Raw genomic sequence first — 20,421 nt, 5'->3', positions numbered from 1 at the left:
TCCAGCACCACATCAATCCAGTCCGTTATCCGGTCGTCTCTACATGGCAATCAGTGCTCACGCTGTGCGTTTCGGTGCCTGACTCCAGCGGCCCCCCCTGGGGCTATACTTTGGACATTTTGGACCGATCTGGTGCTGTGGATGAGCTGGTGAGGAGCGGGGGAAGTGCGGTCCTCTCGTGGAGCGGTGTGCCCTATATGTCCTGAGCGGGGTGTCTGCTGCATGGGCGGGTGCTGATTGCCGCTGTTGGGATGTGTGCCCTGAAGCGGCGTCTCGGGGAGGAGCTGCTGCGCTTGGGAGCTGGTGGTGTGATTTCCCCCCATCCCCACCCCTGGGAGAGAGCAGCGAGACGCGTGAGGCGGCGGCACCGCGGACTCCGCAGTGTGTTCAGTGGACCATCGGATCGACCCGGGCGGCAGTGAGAGGTGGACCTGCCGCTCTGGGTGGACCGTGCACCTGCTGGAGGGGCCCCGGGAGCCACTAGGATCTGCTCTTTACGAGCGGGACTCTATGCACCTGGCTAGGATGAGCGGACTGCGCCAGTGAGGCCACAGGGCAGGCGCGGCCTCTGGTGAGGACGTTACGGGCAGGGGGCGGGTAAAGGGCTCGGGGCCCTGCTGCAACCTTTTTGGAGACTACCTGCTCTGTGGACGGAGTCACGGACTGGGGAGGCCGGTGGTCTGCGGAAGGTGGAGGGGGCCGGGCCAGGACTGTGGGGCCCTATAATGCTGCCGGCTATTTGAGTGGCTTTAACATAATTCAGGGCTGTAAAATGTAATGCCCGGTCGCCAGGAGGACTGTGTGTGTCTGGTAACAACCTCTTGGGCATCTGCCCGACACCCCTGTAATCTGGATGCACAGTTGGGGTTGGGCTGAGGCGAGTGGGGGTTTTTGGACGTCTGGGGCCGGCACGCTGCCTTTGGAGTACGACGGTTATTACAAGCTGGGGGGCCATTTCTCCTTTCAATGAGTCATCGGCAGTAGACTTGATTGGCTGCGTGGTGGGGACTGTTCCCCGGAGGGGGATCGTGGGGGAGATCATAGGGGAGCCAACAGCCCTAGCCATCATATACTGCAGATTGCTCGGGCAATGCGTTTGTCCCTTGTGTCATGTCCAAATCCGGTAAGGGAGGCAAGCAGCAGTCGAAGTTGCATTTTGAGGCCGCCGGTTCAGCTAAAAATAGTGGAACGATGGACGGCGTGGCGGCATCTGAGCCAGATCCCGCAACTGCTTTTCAGGACATAAAGGCCATGTTTACGCAGTTACAGTCCGGTGTACAATCTCTGGATGGTAAACTCGATATGTTAACCTGCAAAGTGGATCACATGCAGGTTTGGTTGGACAAACATGGGCAAAGACTGGACGAAGTGGAGAGGTGAGTGTCCGGGGTGGAGGATGTGTCAACCTCAGTCTCAGGAGAAATGCCTGTGGTCAGGAAAGCTCTGCGGAAACTCAAGGAGAAGCAGGATTACCTCGAATCGAGATCCCGTAGGAACAACGTCAGGATTGCTGGCCTGCCCGAGTCGGAGGTCCAGGTGAGCTTGGAGTCACTGGTGGAAGACATCCTACGTGAAGCACTGGGATCGGAGGGCTTTTCCCCATTGTGCATCGTGGAGAGGGCACATAGAATCCAGAGTGGAAAGAGACCTGTCCCGGGAGTCCCTCCGCGTCCATTGATTGCCCGGTTGTTGAATTACTGGGATACGGCTACGGCTCTCCGGAAGGCTAGGGAGAAAGGAACGGTATCTTATAAAAGGTGATGTGATTAAGTTCTTTACGGATTTCTCAGATAAGGTGCAAGCAGCGAGGAAAACACCCCTGGACGTAAAGGGGAGGCTTCAGGACAGGGATATTAAATATACCATGCTGTTTCCGGCCAAGCTGCGGGTTGTGCATAAGGGGAAGACGTTTTTTTCAGACCCCGGAGGAAGCCACCGCCTTCCTTGATATGTTACCAAACTCCTCCGGGACCAGAAATAATAATGTTTGAGGCTGTTTACTATGGTTGAAATATAGGGAGCGTGGTGTAATAGCATAATTGGTGATACACTTATGTTGAGAGACATTATTTCTGCAATGGTGCATGGGGGGGGGGGGGTTGGGCTCGTAGCCGCCCCTTGAGAGAAAGCTGTCTGCGAATATGTTCAGGGTTGTTCAGGCGCTGGAAGGTTGGGCTATCCAGCGTTGGGGGTGGGGGCGGGAGAGGACGATACTGAAGGTGTAATTGTGCGGGGTGGTCTGCATGCATCGAGACATCCCCTGATGGCAACACTGAATTTTATGACATGGAATGTAAGGGGCCTTAATGATCCACCTAAGGATCGGAAGGTCTTGCAATATCTTAGGCGTCATCGGGTGGAGGTGGCTTTCCTCCAGGAGACTCACTTAACGGCGGCCACTGAGTCTAAATTCGGCAAGTGCTGGGGGTGCCATAGATAATTTTCTTCCTTCTCTTCCTATTCCAAGGGTGTTTGTATATTGGTGCATAGCTCAGTGGGATTTGGGCTGACAAAAGTAGTTAAAGACCAGGAGGGTAAGGCCTTGGTGGTGCAAGGGATTGTTCAAAGGAAGCTCTATACACTAATTTGTTATTGGGCTGCGTAGGATGTTTGGTCTACTGGCGGCGTTGCCGAGGGAGGACCCAGTGGTGGCGGTTTTGTTGGATGCCACCAAGGCATTCGATTCTATTGAGTGCCCTTTCTTATTTTCAGTTCTGCGCAGGATGGGTCTAGGTAGGTTCTTTATTTCAATGGTCGAACTGTTGTATACAAATCCGTGAGGGTGAATGGACTGACCACAGAGCTGATACCACTTGAACGGGAGACTCGCCAGGGCTGCCCATTGTCTCCTTTATTATTCGCCCTGGCGATAGAGCCTTGGGCTGAAAGGGTTAGGGAGCTACACCTGCATCAGGGAGTCCATTTTGCATACTCATAAGGTGGCGATTTTGCTGTATGAGGATGATATAGTCCCCTTCGTTTGTCGTCCAGAGGTTAACCTGGACCCGATTATGATGGATGTCCAACAATTCGGTGAGCTTTCGGGGTTTAAGGTAAACACCAGCAAGTCGGTCATATTCCCGTTGACGGGTGGGGTGTGTCAATTTCAGGATGCTTGGGGTTTCCAATGGGATTTGTGTAGCACTCGCTATCTGGGGATTACTGTAGCTAGGGAGGAGGAACTGGTGTTTCAAGGAACTATGGGGAAGCCTTTGAGGTGGCCAAATTGGCGAGGAGGTGGAGCTCCCTCCCGATCAATTTGTATGGTAGGATCGCTGTCATCAAGATGACCATTTTGCCCAAGCTTCTGTATGTGTTTCTTAATGTGCCTATCGAAGTAGCCAAAAAATACTTTCGGGACTTTGCTCACTGGTGCTACATTTTATTTGGGCTGGTAAGAAGGCTTGCGTCTCTTGGGATAACGGAATTTGGTGGAGCTGACATGCAGGGCCTGGTCCCTCCTGGATGGAATGTGTGTGTGCCCAGAGATGGTATCGCCAGAGCTTCCAACTATATTTATCCCTGGCGTTCCCCTGACAAGTGAGGCACGGTATGTGGCGATGGTAAAGAGGTTGGGTGTCACTAAATTTGGGGATTTGTTCCCAAGTGGAAGCTTTATTTCCATTGAGCAGCTGAGCGGGAAAGGCACCCTCTCGGGATTGCATGCGTTTCTCTATTATAGGCTGCGGGTGTCATTGCAGCGGCTGTTCCCATCTTTTCCCAATTCGCCCCCAGTGGCTGCGATGCTGGATAGTACGATAAAGGGTAGTATGGGACAGCGTGTGCTCTCTGGATTGTATGCGATGGGCCTAAAGAGCAGACCTGGGGCCGGGACGTCATCCCGGGAATTGTGGGAGAGGACATTGGGTCGGGAAATATCGGCAGCCACTTGGGACTATTGTTGTGAAATGTTTAGGAAGGGAGCTGTCAATACTAACTTCAAGCTGGTTCACTTTAAGTTTTTGCATCAATGCTATTACACCCCGGTTCAGCTGAAGGAGCATTTCCCTCATAGATCGGGGGCCTGTATTAGGTGTGGGCACGAGGCTGCGAGATTCCTTCATGTGGCTTGGGAATGTGGGGAGCTGGAGCATTTCTGGGGGCAGGTATTTGTGGTAATCAGTGACATTGTGGGGCAACGGCTTACGCCGGATCCCGTGCTGGCTCTACTGGGGTATACCAAGCAAATACCTAGAGAAACCAGGAAGTTGATAAGCCTTCTCCTGTTCTTGGCTAAACGCTGTGTGGCTTTGGGATGGGGTAAGAAAAGAAGCCCGACAGTCGCCCAATGGTCTGCAGATATTGTATATTGTAATGAAATGGAGTCTAGGTGGGTCGCAATGAAGCACTCTTATGGACTTGTGTTGGGGTTTGACTCTTTCGGGAGTGCCTACTGTGGAGTACTGGGCTTGCCACCCGTATTGCGTTGGAATCATGCCGTTTGCTATAAGGTACCTACTAACATTGGATCGTCTTTTCTGTTTCCCGCCTTTCTGATCGGTCCTGTTTTGAAATGACTCCACACCTTCATGAATGTACCGGGGAGGGGGGGCAGCCGGGGGGGGTTTGTTGATTGTTTGTATAGTTACGTAAAATGCCAATAAAGAACTTTTTTTTAAAACTACAGTACACATACATGATGCAGATTTTTTTCACTAATCACTGGCCCGGCTTATCCATTTATTAGATCCATGCCTGGGCCTTTGTTACCGTTCACTTTGTCCTACATTGTAAAATATTCTGTGTTTAAGACTTTGAAATTTAAGGGGCGCAATTAGTAACTGGATCACTAATGTCTTTGTTGCTCACTGTTCCTAGTCACAACATGGGGCGGAGGAGGGTGAGGGGGAGAGAAAGAACTAGCACACTAATCTTACAGAGACACCACCAAAGAGACACCACCACAGTTGTGATTCAAAAGGCTGCAGAAGCAAACCCTTCAAATTGAGATACCTCAGAGTTACTGCTACAAAGTTACCTCATCTGTACTGCTTTACAAAGAGGGAAGCCCTTTCCAACCAAGAACCCTCCTGCAGAAAACTAGATCAAGGTTTGTGGGTGTAACACTGGACAGAAAAGACACGGGAGCAACATGAATTGCAGCAGAGGATATAAAAGTAACTGAAGGTGTGTGAAGATAGGAATGTGAAACGGAGGGAGGGAGCCATTGGGGTGAGTCGAGAGGTCCTCTACTAGCCAACACCCGATACTCTTGCCAGTAAGGGAAAGCGTCTCAGTTCTTAGCCAATAACTGACTCCGACTTGCTAGAGCTCCGGAGCCCTCACATTTCTGGTCTACAGGTTCCATTCACTGGCAGTGACTGCAGACCCCAGTCAATAGGACATTGACCTCACAGAGTTCCCCTATTCAAAAGAGGTTCTGTAGTCCCACAGAAAGCATTAGTGTTGCCCCTTCCATTGCACCTCCGAATCCCAGCTGGGTATATTTCACGCCATTGATGACGTTTTGTGAAAAGCAAGGAGGAAGCCCTGCATAGGAGGGCCCATTCTTTATCCGCTACACCATTCAACATGGTATACAGATGGATAACTACACAGACCTGCCTACTGTCTGACCGTAGGAGGTAAATAATTTGTCTTCGCCCTGGGAAGTAACATTGTTAGCTCATTTATACAGCCCATATCCTCAGATAGACAGGAAGAAGCTGCACATATGAGCAGATTTAACAGGGACCAACCTAAAAAACTAGACCACCTACTATTGGAACAAAAATGTTTTTTTTTTTTTTTAAAAGAGCCTAATGACGTCAAAGTTCAGATACCCGCTGGCAATCTGTTCCAGAGTCTAGAGCCTGCCACAGAGAGACCATGATCCTTCTCGTGATACACAGAGGGCGAGGAATGAATCAACAGACCTTTGTTTCCAGACGGAAGGAGTTTTATTTGACCAAGCACAAGATCTTACAAAGAATCCGTCGACATGCTGGAAGCCAATTAAGCTTGTGCATATATGCGGAAATGGTACACCATTTATGTATTTGGAAGATGAGATTAAGAGCCCCATTTTGCACAACTTGACATTTGTGCTCAAGCTCATCTGCCATACCTCAAAGAGCAGTAAGATAATGCAAATGTGCATTAATAAGCGTGCCAACCCCTGCAGCCTCCTTCTCCGTTTGGATGAACTGCAGAGTATACCTCAACAACCACTAACAAACCCCCCCCCCCCCTTTGTGACCTCATTTATCAAGTCAATGATAAATCTGCTGAGGACCAAATTATCCCAACATTTCTCAATGTGCTCATATAGCATGCCAAATAGAGAAGGAGGACATGGTCGTCACTGCAGAGCATTAGAAGATGTCTGGGCTCTAGCAATAAATATTCTTCGTGTGGTGTAACTGCAGACCATTACAAAAATAAAACTGATCAAATCCTAAGAGATTACATAAAGCTGGCCATCATTCCTGGAGAACCCCCACCAGAGTTTTGTTCATGTCTGCTTGGATGGGTCATATTCTTTTTTTAATTTTTTTAAAACTCTTTATTTCTCAATTTCAACAATAGTCTACAAACAGGAGCATCATCATAAGTCATTGAACTGCAAAATACACAATAGCGGGAAGCAATACAACAGAATTTCACACCCTAACCCCATATCCCACCAAAGTATCCAAAATCAAATCAAATGCACCAAACAAATAACAGACAAACAAGACTACACAAAACAACCACATAAACCACACAAATCCCCCCACTCCCATACGCATAGCACCCGAAAGAAACCATTGCACTCCACTCCATAACACAACCCAACACTATCCATAAAGGTCATTAAAACCCTCCCACATGTCATTATAAAGGTCTGCCTTGTCCTGTTTGCGAAACATCGTTTTCTCAAATCTTGATAAAGCTCTAACATCTAAAATTCACTCCTCCACCGTCGGCTTTTTCCGCGTCTTCCAGACCTTCAACACCTGTTTAACCGCCACCAACAAAAATACGCACCCCACACAATGTCACCCAACCTACATCACGACCACCTCCATACGACAAAAATATAACTGCGAAGGGATTGCGTGGTTAGACAATGTCCCAGATCTGGTCAATCTGGTCAAGAACCTCCCTCCAAAATCGTACCACTCTTTCACAAAGCCACAACATATGCAACAGTGTACCCTGTTCTTTCCCACAACCCCAACACAAAGCATCACCAACTAAACCCAATTTGTACATATGTGCCGGAGTCCAATAAATCCTACCAAATATCCTTTGATGTATGTAACGTAATTGCAAATCCACTTTGGCTGTCATCGGCACTCTCCAAACCGTATTCCATTCTCTCAATGCGAGTTCCCTGCCCAACTCCTCTGTCCAAGATAACCTCAACTCCTCCCACAAATCCAACCATTGCCCATCCAGGAGAATAAACTGCATAAACGTGGACACCTTTTGAAATCCCATCTCCAATATATCAAAATTCTCTGGCTTTTTCAATTCTCCTCCGTTCCAAAAGTAAAGCTACCAAAATATCATACCTCCTCAATTCCCTGTTCCGTAAACCAAATTTCTAAACTAAAACCCCAAAAGGTACTACCCCTGCCTCATTCCACACATCACCAATAGTCAAAACTCCTCTCTGAATCCAACTCCTCTGACAGTACTCTATTATTAAACTGCAGACCAGGATTAAGCCAAAGTGAAGCCTCCTCATAAAGATATAGCCCCGGACCAGTACCCTCAATCCACGACGACAACGCCTCCTTGGTAGCCAACACCGATTTCAAATACTGTACCCTTTTAGGTAACTTCCCAAAAGAAAATAAACATTTAATATCATAAGGCAAAAACCGCTGCCTCCCAATTTGCACCCACCACGGCATCCGAAGCAGATCCATATCAGTGTAACTAGACACCTTCTTTAACAAGAAACCATTACAATAATTTTTCAAAACCGGGTACCCAAATCCCCCATCTTCAACATTCCTGACCATAATGTACCAGGGAATCCTGGCCCTCTTCCCAACTCCCCACAAAAGATCTTGAAACAATCGATACGAGCAAAGGCTCCTTGGTAAAATGCACAGGTAGAGATTGAACTACATACAGAATCTTTGGCAGCAAAATCATTTTAATAGCATTGACTTTGCCCCAAAGGGTCAGATTAACACGTTCCCATCTCAAAATGTCCCGCCTAAGAACTTCAATGATTTTATCAACATTAAAACTCACTAATTTCCCAAAATCCTGAGTAATATAAAACACCCAAATATTTCACACTAGTATATTCCCATTGACAGTCCCACCCCAACAGCTGTTCATATCCAGGCGAAGCCCTCACCGGAAATATCACCGTTTTATCCCAATTGATCCGATACCCAGACAGTTTACCCACCTCTTCAAAGACCTCCCGTAACACTCGACCTCCAACAGCAGTGTCACTCAAGATGATCACCACATCATCCGCATAAGCCAAAGCCTTTACTTCCCCATCCCCCACCGCAAACCCTCTGATACATCTCATCTGCCGTATATACGTCAACAAAAGGTTCTAACACCAAATTAAACAACAGCAGCGACAAGGGGCAGCCTTGGCGAGTGCCCCTAAACAATGAGAATGACGCAGAAAACACCCCATTCACCCATACCTTTGCCGACATGCCTTTCTGAAGAGCTTGAACAGCCTGAAGAAAAAAAGGACCAAAACCTAACTTTGACAGTGTATAATTCAGAAAGCCCCAATTCACCCTATCAAAGGCGTCTAAAAAAAAAAAATCAACAAAATATCCCTTATCTCCGAGGCCAGCAAACTCAAAATATCTAACAATGTCCGAATATCATCATATCCATACCTTCGCTCCATGAATCCTGTTTGAGAACGCTCCACTAAAATCACCCATGTATTTTTTAAGCCGAACCGTCAGAATGTCCGTAAAAATGTTGAGGTCCCCATTAAGTAAGGAGATGGGCTGATAATTATTGCACCTAGTCACATCCTTACCAGGTTTCGGGAGCACCGTGATGATAGCCTCTTTCATGGAGTCACACAACCTCCCTTCCTTTAAAAAAACGTATATAATCCACTCAAACGCGGTGCTAACACCTCACCAAATTTTTGGTAAAATTCTACCGTCAAACCATCCACCCCTGGAGATTTACCTACACTCATCTCCCCAATTATTGACAAAACCTTCAGAACAGTAATTGGCGCCTCCAGAAAACATCTACCATTTTCAGAAATTACAGGGAGTTCAATTTTTCCAAAGAACCTATCAAAATCGCTTACCTGAGGCTTAATATCTTCCGTGTATAATTTAGTATAAAAAGCGCAAAAACATTCCCCAATTTTAATCTTTCCTAATCTCCAAATTTCCAGACTCAACCATCTTTTGAACATACACCCTCTCCGAACAACTCTTCAATCTACTTGCCAACTATTTCCCTGCCTTATTCCCCTGCTCACAGTATTTCTGCCTCATGAAATACAATCCCTTTTCAACCTGCGAGTTCACCTCATTTCTCAGTAGATCTTTAACCTCCAAGATCTTGAGTCGAATATTTCTCTCTCCCGACAAAGCATAACTGCGTTGTAAATCTCCAAGTTCACTTTCAAGTTCCATCAATCTGGCCTCACCCCTACGCAACCTTGCAGTCCAGTTCATCAGCTCCCCTCCAACAGAAGCCTTAAAGGCGTCCCACACCACCATGCAATCTGCCGTCCCCCCATTCATCTCAAAGAAACTTGGAATAAAATTCAGCAATGCATCAGCAGCATCCTGATTATTTAACACAACCGGTTTCAACCTCCACCTACTGGGCCTCTGTCTTCCAGCTAATAACAAACTTAGCCATTACCATTGAGTGAACCGAAATGTGTCGTTCTCCCATAGACACTTCCCCTACATTCTCGAATTAGCCTATCCGACACCAATACGTAGTCAAGCCTAGAATAAGAATTATGCACTGGCGAATAAAACGAGAACTCCTTATCCCCCCCCAATGAAAATGTCTCCAGGTATCCACTAAATCATAAACCTCCAAGAAGTCCTGAAACTCCCTACTTGACTTTCCTCCAGTAAATTTGCACATCGAGGACCTATCCTTCTTGGGGTCAATCACACAATTAAAATCCCCTCCTAAAACAATCATTTCACCTCTCACGTCACCAAGCAGCCTCTTCAGCGAGTCAAAAAAGCCCCCCCCAACCCGCACATGGTCCATATATAGACCCCATTGTCAACAACATGCCTTCACATTTAAGATCAAGAAGTATGATACGCCCCTCGCCATCCATACTCACTTTCTCAACACATGCATACAAGCCTTTCTTCAACAATATTCCAACACCCCGGGAATTAGAGGAGTAGCAATTTAAGAAAACCTTTGTATATATCGAATTAGTCAGTGAATCACCGGTACCATCAATCAAATTTGTTTCTTGCAAAATTGCTACATCAATTTTTTCCCTCCAAAGTTTAGCCAGCACTTTCTTTTTCTGCATACAATTCAATCCTTTCACATTCCAAGTACATAATGAAACAGGCCTCTTCATAACACACTAAAACACTCCATATCGTCACAGGTACTCATAAAACGACCAATCATCCACAAACCATCCACGAAACACTATAAACATCAAGCTATTTCCACAGAGTGGAGCAACACACTTATTAACCCCCCACCCCACCCATACAACAAAAGACAACATGCACACATTCAAGACAGCATCGATTGTAAGAAACCCAACATAACCTACGTTTCAACAAAATACCATTATATACAAAGTCAAAACCAACTCCAACCATCTCCCCAGAACCCTATGCCCAATATTTCTCCAATATAATTTCCTCCTCAAACGTATTCAGTAACAAGTCCCAGAACCTACACCAAACCAACCAGCATTAAGCTCTCAATTACCATTTACAACATAGGAATAAAAGAAAAACCCTCCCTAAAAGAACTTCAAACTAAATACACAGAAACCCAAGACTCAAAACATAATCAACCCACCAAAAAAAAAGTCATAACAAGCAGAGCAGAACCAGCAGAATCTCTCCCCACTGGAAGACGCCATCCCAAGGCGTTAAACATCAACAAAACAGTAAAACACTCAACCGTAACACGAATTTGCAAACAGTGTATGGTGCATTTAAAGTCATTAGCTCACTGATAAATTAACTACCAACCAGTTCCATCACAAATAAGTAAAGGTCAGCATGAGGCACCTCTCGAACGGAACGTAAACTAAAGCCACATATGCATCAGCCTGCACACTAGCACATACCAGGACGTTGAGACCAGATTAGATTCAAATCAGCGTTAGCTAACGGATCAAAAGCGTTCCACCATCAACCCAAGAGTAACATACAGATCCTGTAAAATACGTTGGTCAACGGGGCATGCAAGACTAGGGGAGTCCCTGCAGCAATCACCAACACCATCACCATATCTGCCACCTTAGAGGTGTCACAAGGTTGCTGAAACTTCATGTCAAGGTCTCCACGGTTCCCTCCTACCCACACTGAACCACACTTTACACTGTACGCTTCCCCCAACGTGGTCCGTAACATCAAATGCACCCCAATATACATCGTAACTCACAGCAGTCTCACAATTGTATCCCGAGTTTCCCCCCATCCCATTTGCAGAAAATGCTTTCCATATACCAATTGCAACTATATACACAGATTCCAGATCAGAAAACATATATAGAATAGGAAACAGCCCATCCGGGGTAACATATACGAAGAATCCAGCATGAAACCCACGGTAAACGTAGCTGTTCATCCCAACCGAAAAACAAGCACAACCCGCCCAATGCAGGTGCACAGCAACGACCAGATGTGTTAATATGTTTGCCCACAAGAATCCCGTAACAAGGACCACAGCATCTGATCATACAGTCCAAGTCCCGCAGCTAGCAACACTCTCCCATGCAGAGGAGATGCAGGAACCACTGGTAGTAGGGAATCAGCTGCAAGTAACACCACACTGTTAATAGTCTGTGAATATGATGTGTTCACATGCAGAACTCCTGCATGCTGTAGGGGGCATATTCACAGCCCAGTGCGGATGCGGCGAAATGAGACTGCAAACAAACAAACAAAAAAAGTCTGGGAACCAACTTTTTCAGCGATGGACGGGTTCATGGATCGGGTTCATGGATCGGCAACAGGAATCACGCGTGGAACCCGGCAGCATGCAAGTTATTGCCACTCAACCCCCCAATGGGTGGAGACCAGAGGCGGTGGGGTGCAGGGGCGAGCTGCTTAGATAACGGCGATAGAGTGGGCAGGGCGAGAGATGAGCCAGGGCAAGGGGCGGTGTTGTAACGCTCACCCGATTCCCACGGAGGCGCTGGTCCCGGCTGAACTGTTATAGTCTCTTCAATTGAGAAGCGTAGAGCTCGGATGACTCTCTGGACTGGGCTTCCTCTTATTGACCGTCTGGCTTGCAGGGTAAGGTTTCTGCAGGCGGAAGAAAAAAGGGTTAATGACCGTTGGCTGGACTTCCTCCTCACTAATCGCCAACTCTCCGAAAGTCCAATGTCCTGGTGAGCTCTCACCTTAGGCGTATAAATGCTGGGCTCTCCATGCTGCGACTTATGCAGGGGTGCGTCGGTTCCAGTTACGTCACTGGAGATCCTCCAAGTCTTTTGTGGCCTTAGAAGTGGCACAGGTGCTTAGATGCCAAAAGGTGATGCCGCCGTTACTGCACGAGCGGAGCGGATGCCAGTAGGTATAAAGAGTTTATAGTCTTGAAGAGATGGGCACCTTTAATGAAGTCTTTGCATTGTCTTTTTCAGGTGCCTGGATGCTGAGGGCGTGGTCACTGAGAGCGCGACACGTGCGGTTGTACGTAGGTATGGGAATTCCAATGACACCTTATAATAATGACCCTGTCATTGGGAATTCCAATGACACCAATAATGTCCCTGGTTTTCTGTTTTCAGGTCTTGAGATGTTGCGGGCGTTTTCCCAGTCGCGGATGCACGTGGGGAAACACGCAAGTGTTAGGCTTTCTTGCAGTCTTTAATGGCACTTAAATAATGTCTTTTCTTGTTTTCAGGTGCCGGGCTGCTGCGGTTGAAGAGATCGTAATACGCGCACAAAAGCAGGTAAGAAAAGTAAATGCGGCCGCCTTCACCCGATTCCTACTTAACAATGTTCTTTGTCTTTACAGGTGCCGTTAGGCTGCTGAAGAGAAGGCCACGAAGAATCCGTGAAAGCACAGATGGATCAGGTAAGCGAGCGCGGCTGCGAACGTGTTGCAACTTGCTAACCTTATGTTTCTTTTGCTTGCAGGTTCTGCCAGTGTCTGGATTCCTGGATGGTAATTATAGTTCTCGTGTCTTTCTTCCACAGGTTGCTGAGCTGAAGCTGGAGATGTCACTGGAATGCTGGAGCTGACTCGGTGAGCGTCCTGCTGCAGATGCAGAATAACGCGAAGCACGTTTTCCCCAATCGGGTGTGGTTTAAATAGTGTTGGAGTGATTGGGTGTCTTCTTCCTCAGCCTCGCCCAGGTAAAAGAGTTCCTGTGTTCCAGAGCTAAGGAGTGGCACCAGCCCCACCCAGGTAAGAAAGTAGTCCCAGTTCAGGGAATAGTTCCTCCCAGCAGAAGGCTGGGGACTTCACCCTGCCAGCATTTGCAAAGGTGAGTATGCAGCATGGTCTGCTACAGGTAGGTCCACCCAAGCACCTTTGCAAGAATTATGAGCCCGGCGCCCCTGGCGCCGGGACTGAGGTTCCTTATGAGCCTGGCACCAGAGGCGCCAGGACATGGTCCAAAGGGCCCCAAATAGGGGTTTGCTGGAGCCGGGGACGAGGGTCGTGAGCCTGCTTCCAGGGATGCTGGGCTTGACTTGGCTTCTCGGGAGCAGTGCTCATGACAGGTGTTTATACCTGGCCTCGCTGTGATGTTCACGGCTCCTATTGCCGCTCTCTCAGAACGAAGCCACGATGAGCATTTGCCATTCACTGTTCGCTCCCTTCCCCTGAACAGAACATATGCACATCCCAAGGGGACACAGGGATGGGTTGGCCCGTGTACTTCACTACACACGGCGGCACAAGCACTATTGATGCCAGACCTGGGAGCCTGTGCGAGAGCAGACACGGGAGCGCACACAGCCCAGTGGCGAGTTCAAATGACTCGCATTATTATAATTTTTTTCTTCCTCTGTACAGGTTGCAGCAGGCGGCGTGGGAAGACAATGAAGCGGCAGAATTACAGTATGCTGACGCTGGCACATGCAAAGGCAACACAGCGTGGGAGGCGTCCACAGTACCTGATGTTCGTATGCCCTCTTCGCCCCGCCGCCATTCACACCAACAAGACAATCCAGGCAACGGTGGTCCGCGTATTAAACGAATATCCTCTCACTACCCGGAAACAACGTGCATGAGGGCACGTATGAAAGGTGCTTTACTCAGTGGCCAAGAAGCAAAGATTCCAATGTCCTCGTGCACGCAATTAAATCAATACACAACTCCAACGGTTTTACTAAAGTGTAATGCACCAAGAATCAATCCAAAGACAAATTAGGTCAATAAATTAAAAAGAAAACATCCAATGGCAATACATCAAAAAAAAAAAAATGTTCTTTCTGTCTTTTTAGCTCTTCTTCTTTGCTGATTTTGGATTTATGGATGATGATGTTGAAGCTTCCATAGGCTCACAATTCACATCAGATAAATCCGACAAAGCATCTGCACTCCTATGATCAGAAAAGGAATGTAATTGGCCATCCACAACCACACGAAAGACTGCTGGGTAAATCATATAATACTTCAGTTTCTTGAGCCGTGCCTTTTCCTTTGCCACTGCAAAGCACTTTCTTTTTTCCATGACATCTCTACTGAGGTCAGCAAAAATCATAATTTTATTCCCTCCCCATGCAAGATCTCCAATTTCACGAGATTTCCTCAGCATCAGTTCTCTCATTGGAAAACGTAAAAACTTAATTAAAATGTCTAGGACGCTGACCCAAGGCTGGCTTCTTACCAAGAGACCTGTGAGCTCTCTCAATGTCCAGTGATATCTTAGGATCCAAATGTAGCATGGAGACCAGTGCCTTTTCTAAAAAGGAGATTGGCTTCCCTCTCTCTGCATTTTCAGGAAATCCCGCAATCCTGATGTTATTTCTCCTTGAGAAATGTTCCTGCTCAGACGGCTTGATCAATAGCTTCTCATTATTAATCTCCAATTGCCTCACTTGATCAGCCAAACGCAGCATTTTGTCATCCATCAGGTTAAGATGATCTTCAACAGCAGTTACCTTGACAGTTAGGTCCATAAACCTCTCCTCTGCCTTTATCAACCTTGATTTGATATCTGTGACATCCACTGTTAATTTTTTAAGCAGATCCAAAATCTCATCATCCCTCTCCTCCTCACCCTTCTGTCTTTTAGCAGGCTGTATAGTATCAGCAGGTTCAGGAATCTCTGCCATATTGATTGGGATAAGTATTTCAGCAGGCACAGGAGCTCAGCATCTAAACTGCCTTCTCCGAGGCTGACAGTTCCGGAATCCCGGATGGGTCATATTCTTAAACAGACTCAAAACATTATTGCAGAAGACCAATTACTGCCCCAAATATTGTGCTTGTGCACACATTTGCATTACTGCTCGAGAGGGGGCTCTAGGCAGGGGTTTCAAAACCTAGCAAAAACAACTTGTAGTGTATGCTCTACTGTTGACGTTTTTAAATACTACACATTTGGAGAAAAAAATCAGTTTGCTCTGTGCCCCATTATGCAAGCAGCAAGATTAATTAATGCATTTGTTCAATGTTCAGCACTGGTGCAAACGTTCAATCTGCCCCCATGATGTACCTCACTGACTTTCGACATGTTCCAATCACATATTCTATATGGCTGAGGGAGCTGGTACTTTTGGGATAACCAGCTGCAATGTCTTTGGGATCTAAACATCCATCTGGAGAATAAGAACAAGAAAACCGGTTGATGTACATAATAGTGCCACGGCCTGCAATACTTCAGAGGTTCAAAGATGAAACTGAGCAACCAATTGATGATGCTCAATTGTTGAGGGTTTAAGCATAAACATACACAGTGGTCATCTTGCTTACTCCAAGTTGCTTCGATGAGCTGCTCAGAGGCTTGCGTCTATACGGCATCCCAGATATGGCCCCACTTAGCAACGATCCTCCTGTTCTTTACCCAAGAGGACATCCATATCCCTTCCCCAAGTGGGAGCGGCGGACATAAGCACTGGAACATGTAAGAGCAAGACTAGGTGTAAGGAAAATTACCAGAAAGTATCCCAGGCCTTACTTCCTCGTTTCATTCTTTACTCATGAAGTGCACTAAAGAATTAAGTATGTTGAGAACAACAAACCAACTCCAAGACCAAGATACTGCACACCCAGTGAATTATACAATAAACATTCTTCTCTCCCGAGTGCTACATTGCAACACAAACTGCTGGTCCGCATGTCCAGTAAAGTGCAGACAGTAGTGCTGCACGAATGCAAGAGGAAACGTCCATGTGGCTGCTTGGCAAATGTCCTGAACGGAGGATCCCTTAGCCTCAGCCTAGGAGGCAAAGAAACTGAGCCAACTTCCTCTGGACCCCCGCTGGACAGTGCAAACCCTCTAATCCCCAAAGCCAGAGGCTGCCTAGCAGATATGGCAGTGAAAGCATTTCGCAACTGCAGGCTATACTCCTTCCCCCTTTCCTCTGAAAAGGACCTTTTTGATATTCTGCGTGCCGTTTCAAGGGTGGATATAAATAAGAGACAGGCTGGTGAATGGGGGGGGGGGCAGAGCAGTAAGCAGCAGTCTCAAGCGCTGGTCAGTTTGCATTACAGGCTATTTCTGTGTACCTTTGCTTTCCTGTGTATTATTTGTGACACAGCAGTGGGGACACAGGACGAGCCTGTAACAGTTGTCCTGGATGGAGGATCCCTTAGCCTCAACCCAGGAGGCAGAGAAACACTGAATTGACCTCTTCTGGCCCCCCCCCCGCCGGACAGTGCAAACCCTCCGAGAATATGCAAGTATGATTTAATCACCCGGCAATGGACAAGATTTAAGCCTTCCTACCTCTCGCTGAGGGCCCAAACTTAACAACAAAAACTGATCTCCATAGAACTGTGCGCTAAACATAGGTAAGGAGGACCTCCTTGACATTCAAGAGAGCCAATTAACCAGACTCCTCCAACAAGAGATGTGACAAAAGAACTATCTCTTGGAAAGGTGAAAAGGAGAGACCAGTTTGGGTCGTAGTGTAGAGCGATTGCCGCCAGGCAAAAAGGATCACTGTAATGTGTGCAAAGAGCCCCCCTCATCTCCTCTACCAAACATGCAGAGGTTATCAGCACCAAGAACACCATTATTCACAGAAAGGAACTTCAGGTTGGCCACAGCTAAAGGCCCAAGAGAGTCACCTTGCAATGCTTAAAGAATCGTGGGCCAATCTCAAATGGGAGGCCAGGTCCTGACACAGGGATGGTCAAGATTGAAAGTCTAAAAAGGCCAAGTCACAACTAGCTCTGCAAAGGAACCATAACCCAGACCCTTGAATGCTCTAATGGCCACGCACTGAGCGTGTAGGAAGAACTGTGCCAGGCCAAACCAAAAACCTTACTGGGAGGTAACAGGTGAAGCAAGGAGTGTAACACTAAAGAGAACCTTGTTTTTGGCACACCAAGCGACAAAGGATGCCTAGTGACAGGCAAAGTCCCCAAGTGCCAAAGGCCTTTGAAAAGACTGCAGGGACACCCACATCCCCAAAAATGCTCTGCCTCTTCGAACCATCTCTCCCTCTAGTCTAGGCTACACAGTTTCATCTGCTGCTGGGCCAAATCTGATAATTTGCAGAGGGTTAAGAGGGAACACTAATGAAGGGCTGGAGCTATGTTAATGGAAAGTGCAGACATTGTGGTGCGAGTTCTGTCGTATAGGTGTCGGGGACAATGCCCTGCAACCGCCTCGTTATCATGTCCTATGTTGATAGGCAAGAGACTGCATGTTAGTAATGAATATCGCCATGAGCTAGGAGTGATGTGCCCTGTTGCTCGATTACGGTGGGGTGTCCGGCAGTCCGATTCAAAACGGCCCTACTATCGACAGCTAACCCGTGCAACAAATTACATTTCTAGGGAGAAACCATTTTTTTTGTATGAGCATGGTGCTTTATTGTAAATTAGGGCCCACTAGGAGAAACAGCCCAGAGGAGAAAGGCATTCACCCCCTCCCCACCCCACCACCGGAACTGCATTACCACTGAACGTTCATTGCAGTTAAAGGCATGTTCAGCATAATCCACAAGGTAATTTGCCAGCAGTCAATTTCAGATTTAAATAAGACTGCAACAGTGCCCATACAAATCGCTGACAACGTTCAGAAAAAATGCTCGGCTTTTCCAACCAAAAAAACACTGGATAGATTTTCTGTCAGGTAATGCTGCCCACTTGGGCGTGGTCAGCCATGATAAAGGTCACTCAGCATCTGCGAACCGGGGCGAAAAGGATAGTCGAAAGTGTGCCCCTTGCATGCAAGCATACAGTCTAACTGACAAGCAGGCGTCAGACATGCTCTGCGTTCATATTCTATCGGGACTTTAAGTAAACAAAAAAAATGGGAAGGCAGGCAAGCCACTGCAAAAGAAATTTCTAAAAAACAGTAATGCAGGCACTGTTTGCATCCCGGAGCGCCTCACACAAAAGTATACGCTTGAGAAAAATAGTACAGTTACACGTATAGTTTGAAAATATAACCTGATAGTTTTAGCACTTCAACTATGACCATACGACACAAACACTAAACATGTTTATAAAAGAAGGCGAGAAAGGATTTCCTACCCAATGTACGATTGTATTGTACGTTAAATATACACATCGGAAAGAAATACCTCAACCCATATATATATTAGTCTTCACTTTGAGCAAGCGGTTGGCTTCTGAGCTGTTTATATACATCTACCCCGCAGCTCCAATTGTTGGTATTCCAAGACACCCATTTCCACCACTGGCAGCGCCAATCGATCATGGTACAAAATGGACTAGGGCAACTTTACACACATATCCCTACACACACGACATACACATTCAGTAAAATGCACAGGAGTATTCCACATGATGGCCCACCTGACGAGGCGTGAACATAAAAAGCAACTGAGAAGTCCCCAGGGAACCTACAACTATATATATTTAAAAATGCACCATACCACAAGCTTACTAATATGAAATGACTGGGGGCAGGAGGGTGGTGGAACAGAGTCCAAAAAAAAAAAAATGCCACTGCTAAATCTTCAGATCGTATCGCACATTAGCAATCGGTCCAGTCACATTTAGTGCCATCAAAAGCCGAGATCAGCCAAGCAAGGTGCATGCTGCAGACAAGTCGCAACACGCTTATCTCGCTACTTTTCAGCTGTCAACGGCATCGTAAGTCTGCCATGGAAACCCAACCCAATTATCACAACACTTAAGGGCACACCCGCCGCCTCCCGTTTGGAGGAACCATGGGGCACCTGACATAACTAACATGCACCCATGCCATCACAAAACATCATGGAAAATATGCGGTCACTTATTGGAAAATAATACGAAGATACTCATTCTTTTGTTTCACAGCTGCCAAGAAAAGGGGGCTTTAGTTAACTTGAGTTCCAGTCCAGTTACGCATTATTTGGGAGGGAATCTTCATGAATAATTCTGTGGGGGCCGGGTGTCAAAAGAACAGAAGGGAGCGCCTGCATTGCCCGCCTGCGTGCGAAAACTGCGTAGAATGAGAGAAGCTCAAGGCAAGTAAAAAGGAGCGGGGGAAACAGGGGTCTGAAGGGCTCATAAAATGATCATTCCGGGGTGGAGAGGGACAGTGCAAAAAGAATCGGGAGGGATCACCAATATATCATCTCCCCACACACTCCCAATAGGCAAAGAGGAAGCACACTGTGCAACGGGAGAGGACTGCTACGATCTCCCCGGATGGGAATAATCGAGCACATTTCAGGCTCTCACCGGGAGCTGGGCTTGCCGGTGCTTTCCAGCCACTGGTAAGTGTTGGTGGACGTCATGACAGGGTGACGGGCTCTTCTATCCTGATCCTCAAGCAGCTGTGCTTACCTCTCTTCTGTATTCAGTAAACTCGCCGAGCGCAATTGAAGTGGCGCGATGTGCGGAGTAAAAAACAGAGGCACTGCTATTGGTCGAACGTACCTGCCAATCTCACATTCAACCAACCAACGATTTAAACGGATCCAGAATCTTTTTAGAACATTCTACATTGGGAACGTTGAAGCCCAAGAGCAATGAAAGAACGCCACTGCTACGAAAAAGACGACACCATATTGACATGGCTTTGCTTCTTCATTAATAGAAGCATCTTAGAGAAAATACTGCGTGTATATTTAAATGTCTTTAAACTATAAATGCTACTTGTAAACGTACAAATGTTCTTAACGATAACGTTTATGATAGAAATATTCATTA

General features: G+C 46.9%; 1 protein-coding gene across 2 annotated transcripts in view; it reads right to left on the bottom strand.

Moving 5' to 3' along the window:
- Positions 1-20,133, bottom strand: part of JPT2 (Jupiter microtubule associated homolog 2) — a 181,732-nt gene extending 161,599 nt beyond the window's left edge. The window contains exon 1 of one of the 2 annotated variants that reach the window (XM_069646977.1): positions 19,951-20,133. In XM_069646977.1, coding sequence (XP_069503078.1) covers positions 19,951-20,006 — 56 coding nt within the window. In that variant the 5' untranslated portion in view covers positions 20,007-20,133. The remainder of the gene's footprint in view (positions 1-19,950) is intronic. The other variant, XM_069646976.1, reaches the window with a different exon arrangement.
- Between the last annotated feature and the right edge of the window lie 288 nt (positions 20,134-20,421).

This window comes from Ambystoma mexicanum, chromosome 2q (genome assembly GCF_040938575.1).
Source record: "Ambystoma mexicanum isolate Mex_15411 chromosome 2q, UKY_AmexF1_1, whole genome shotgun sequence".
Taxonomy (NCBI): domain Eukaryota; kingdom Metazoa; phylum Chordata; class Amphibia; order Caudata; family Ambystomatidae; genus Ambystoma; species Ambystoma mexicanum.
The sequence above is the reverse complement of the archived record's forward strand: the minus strand, read 5'-3'. Positions and strand labels throughout refer to the sequence as shown.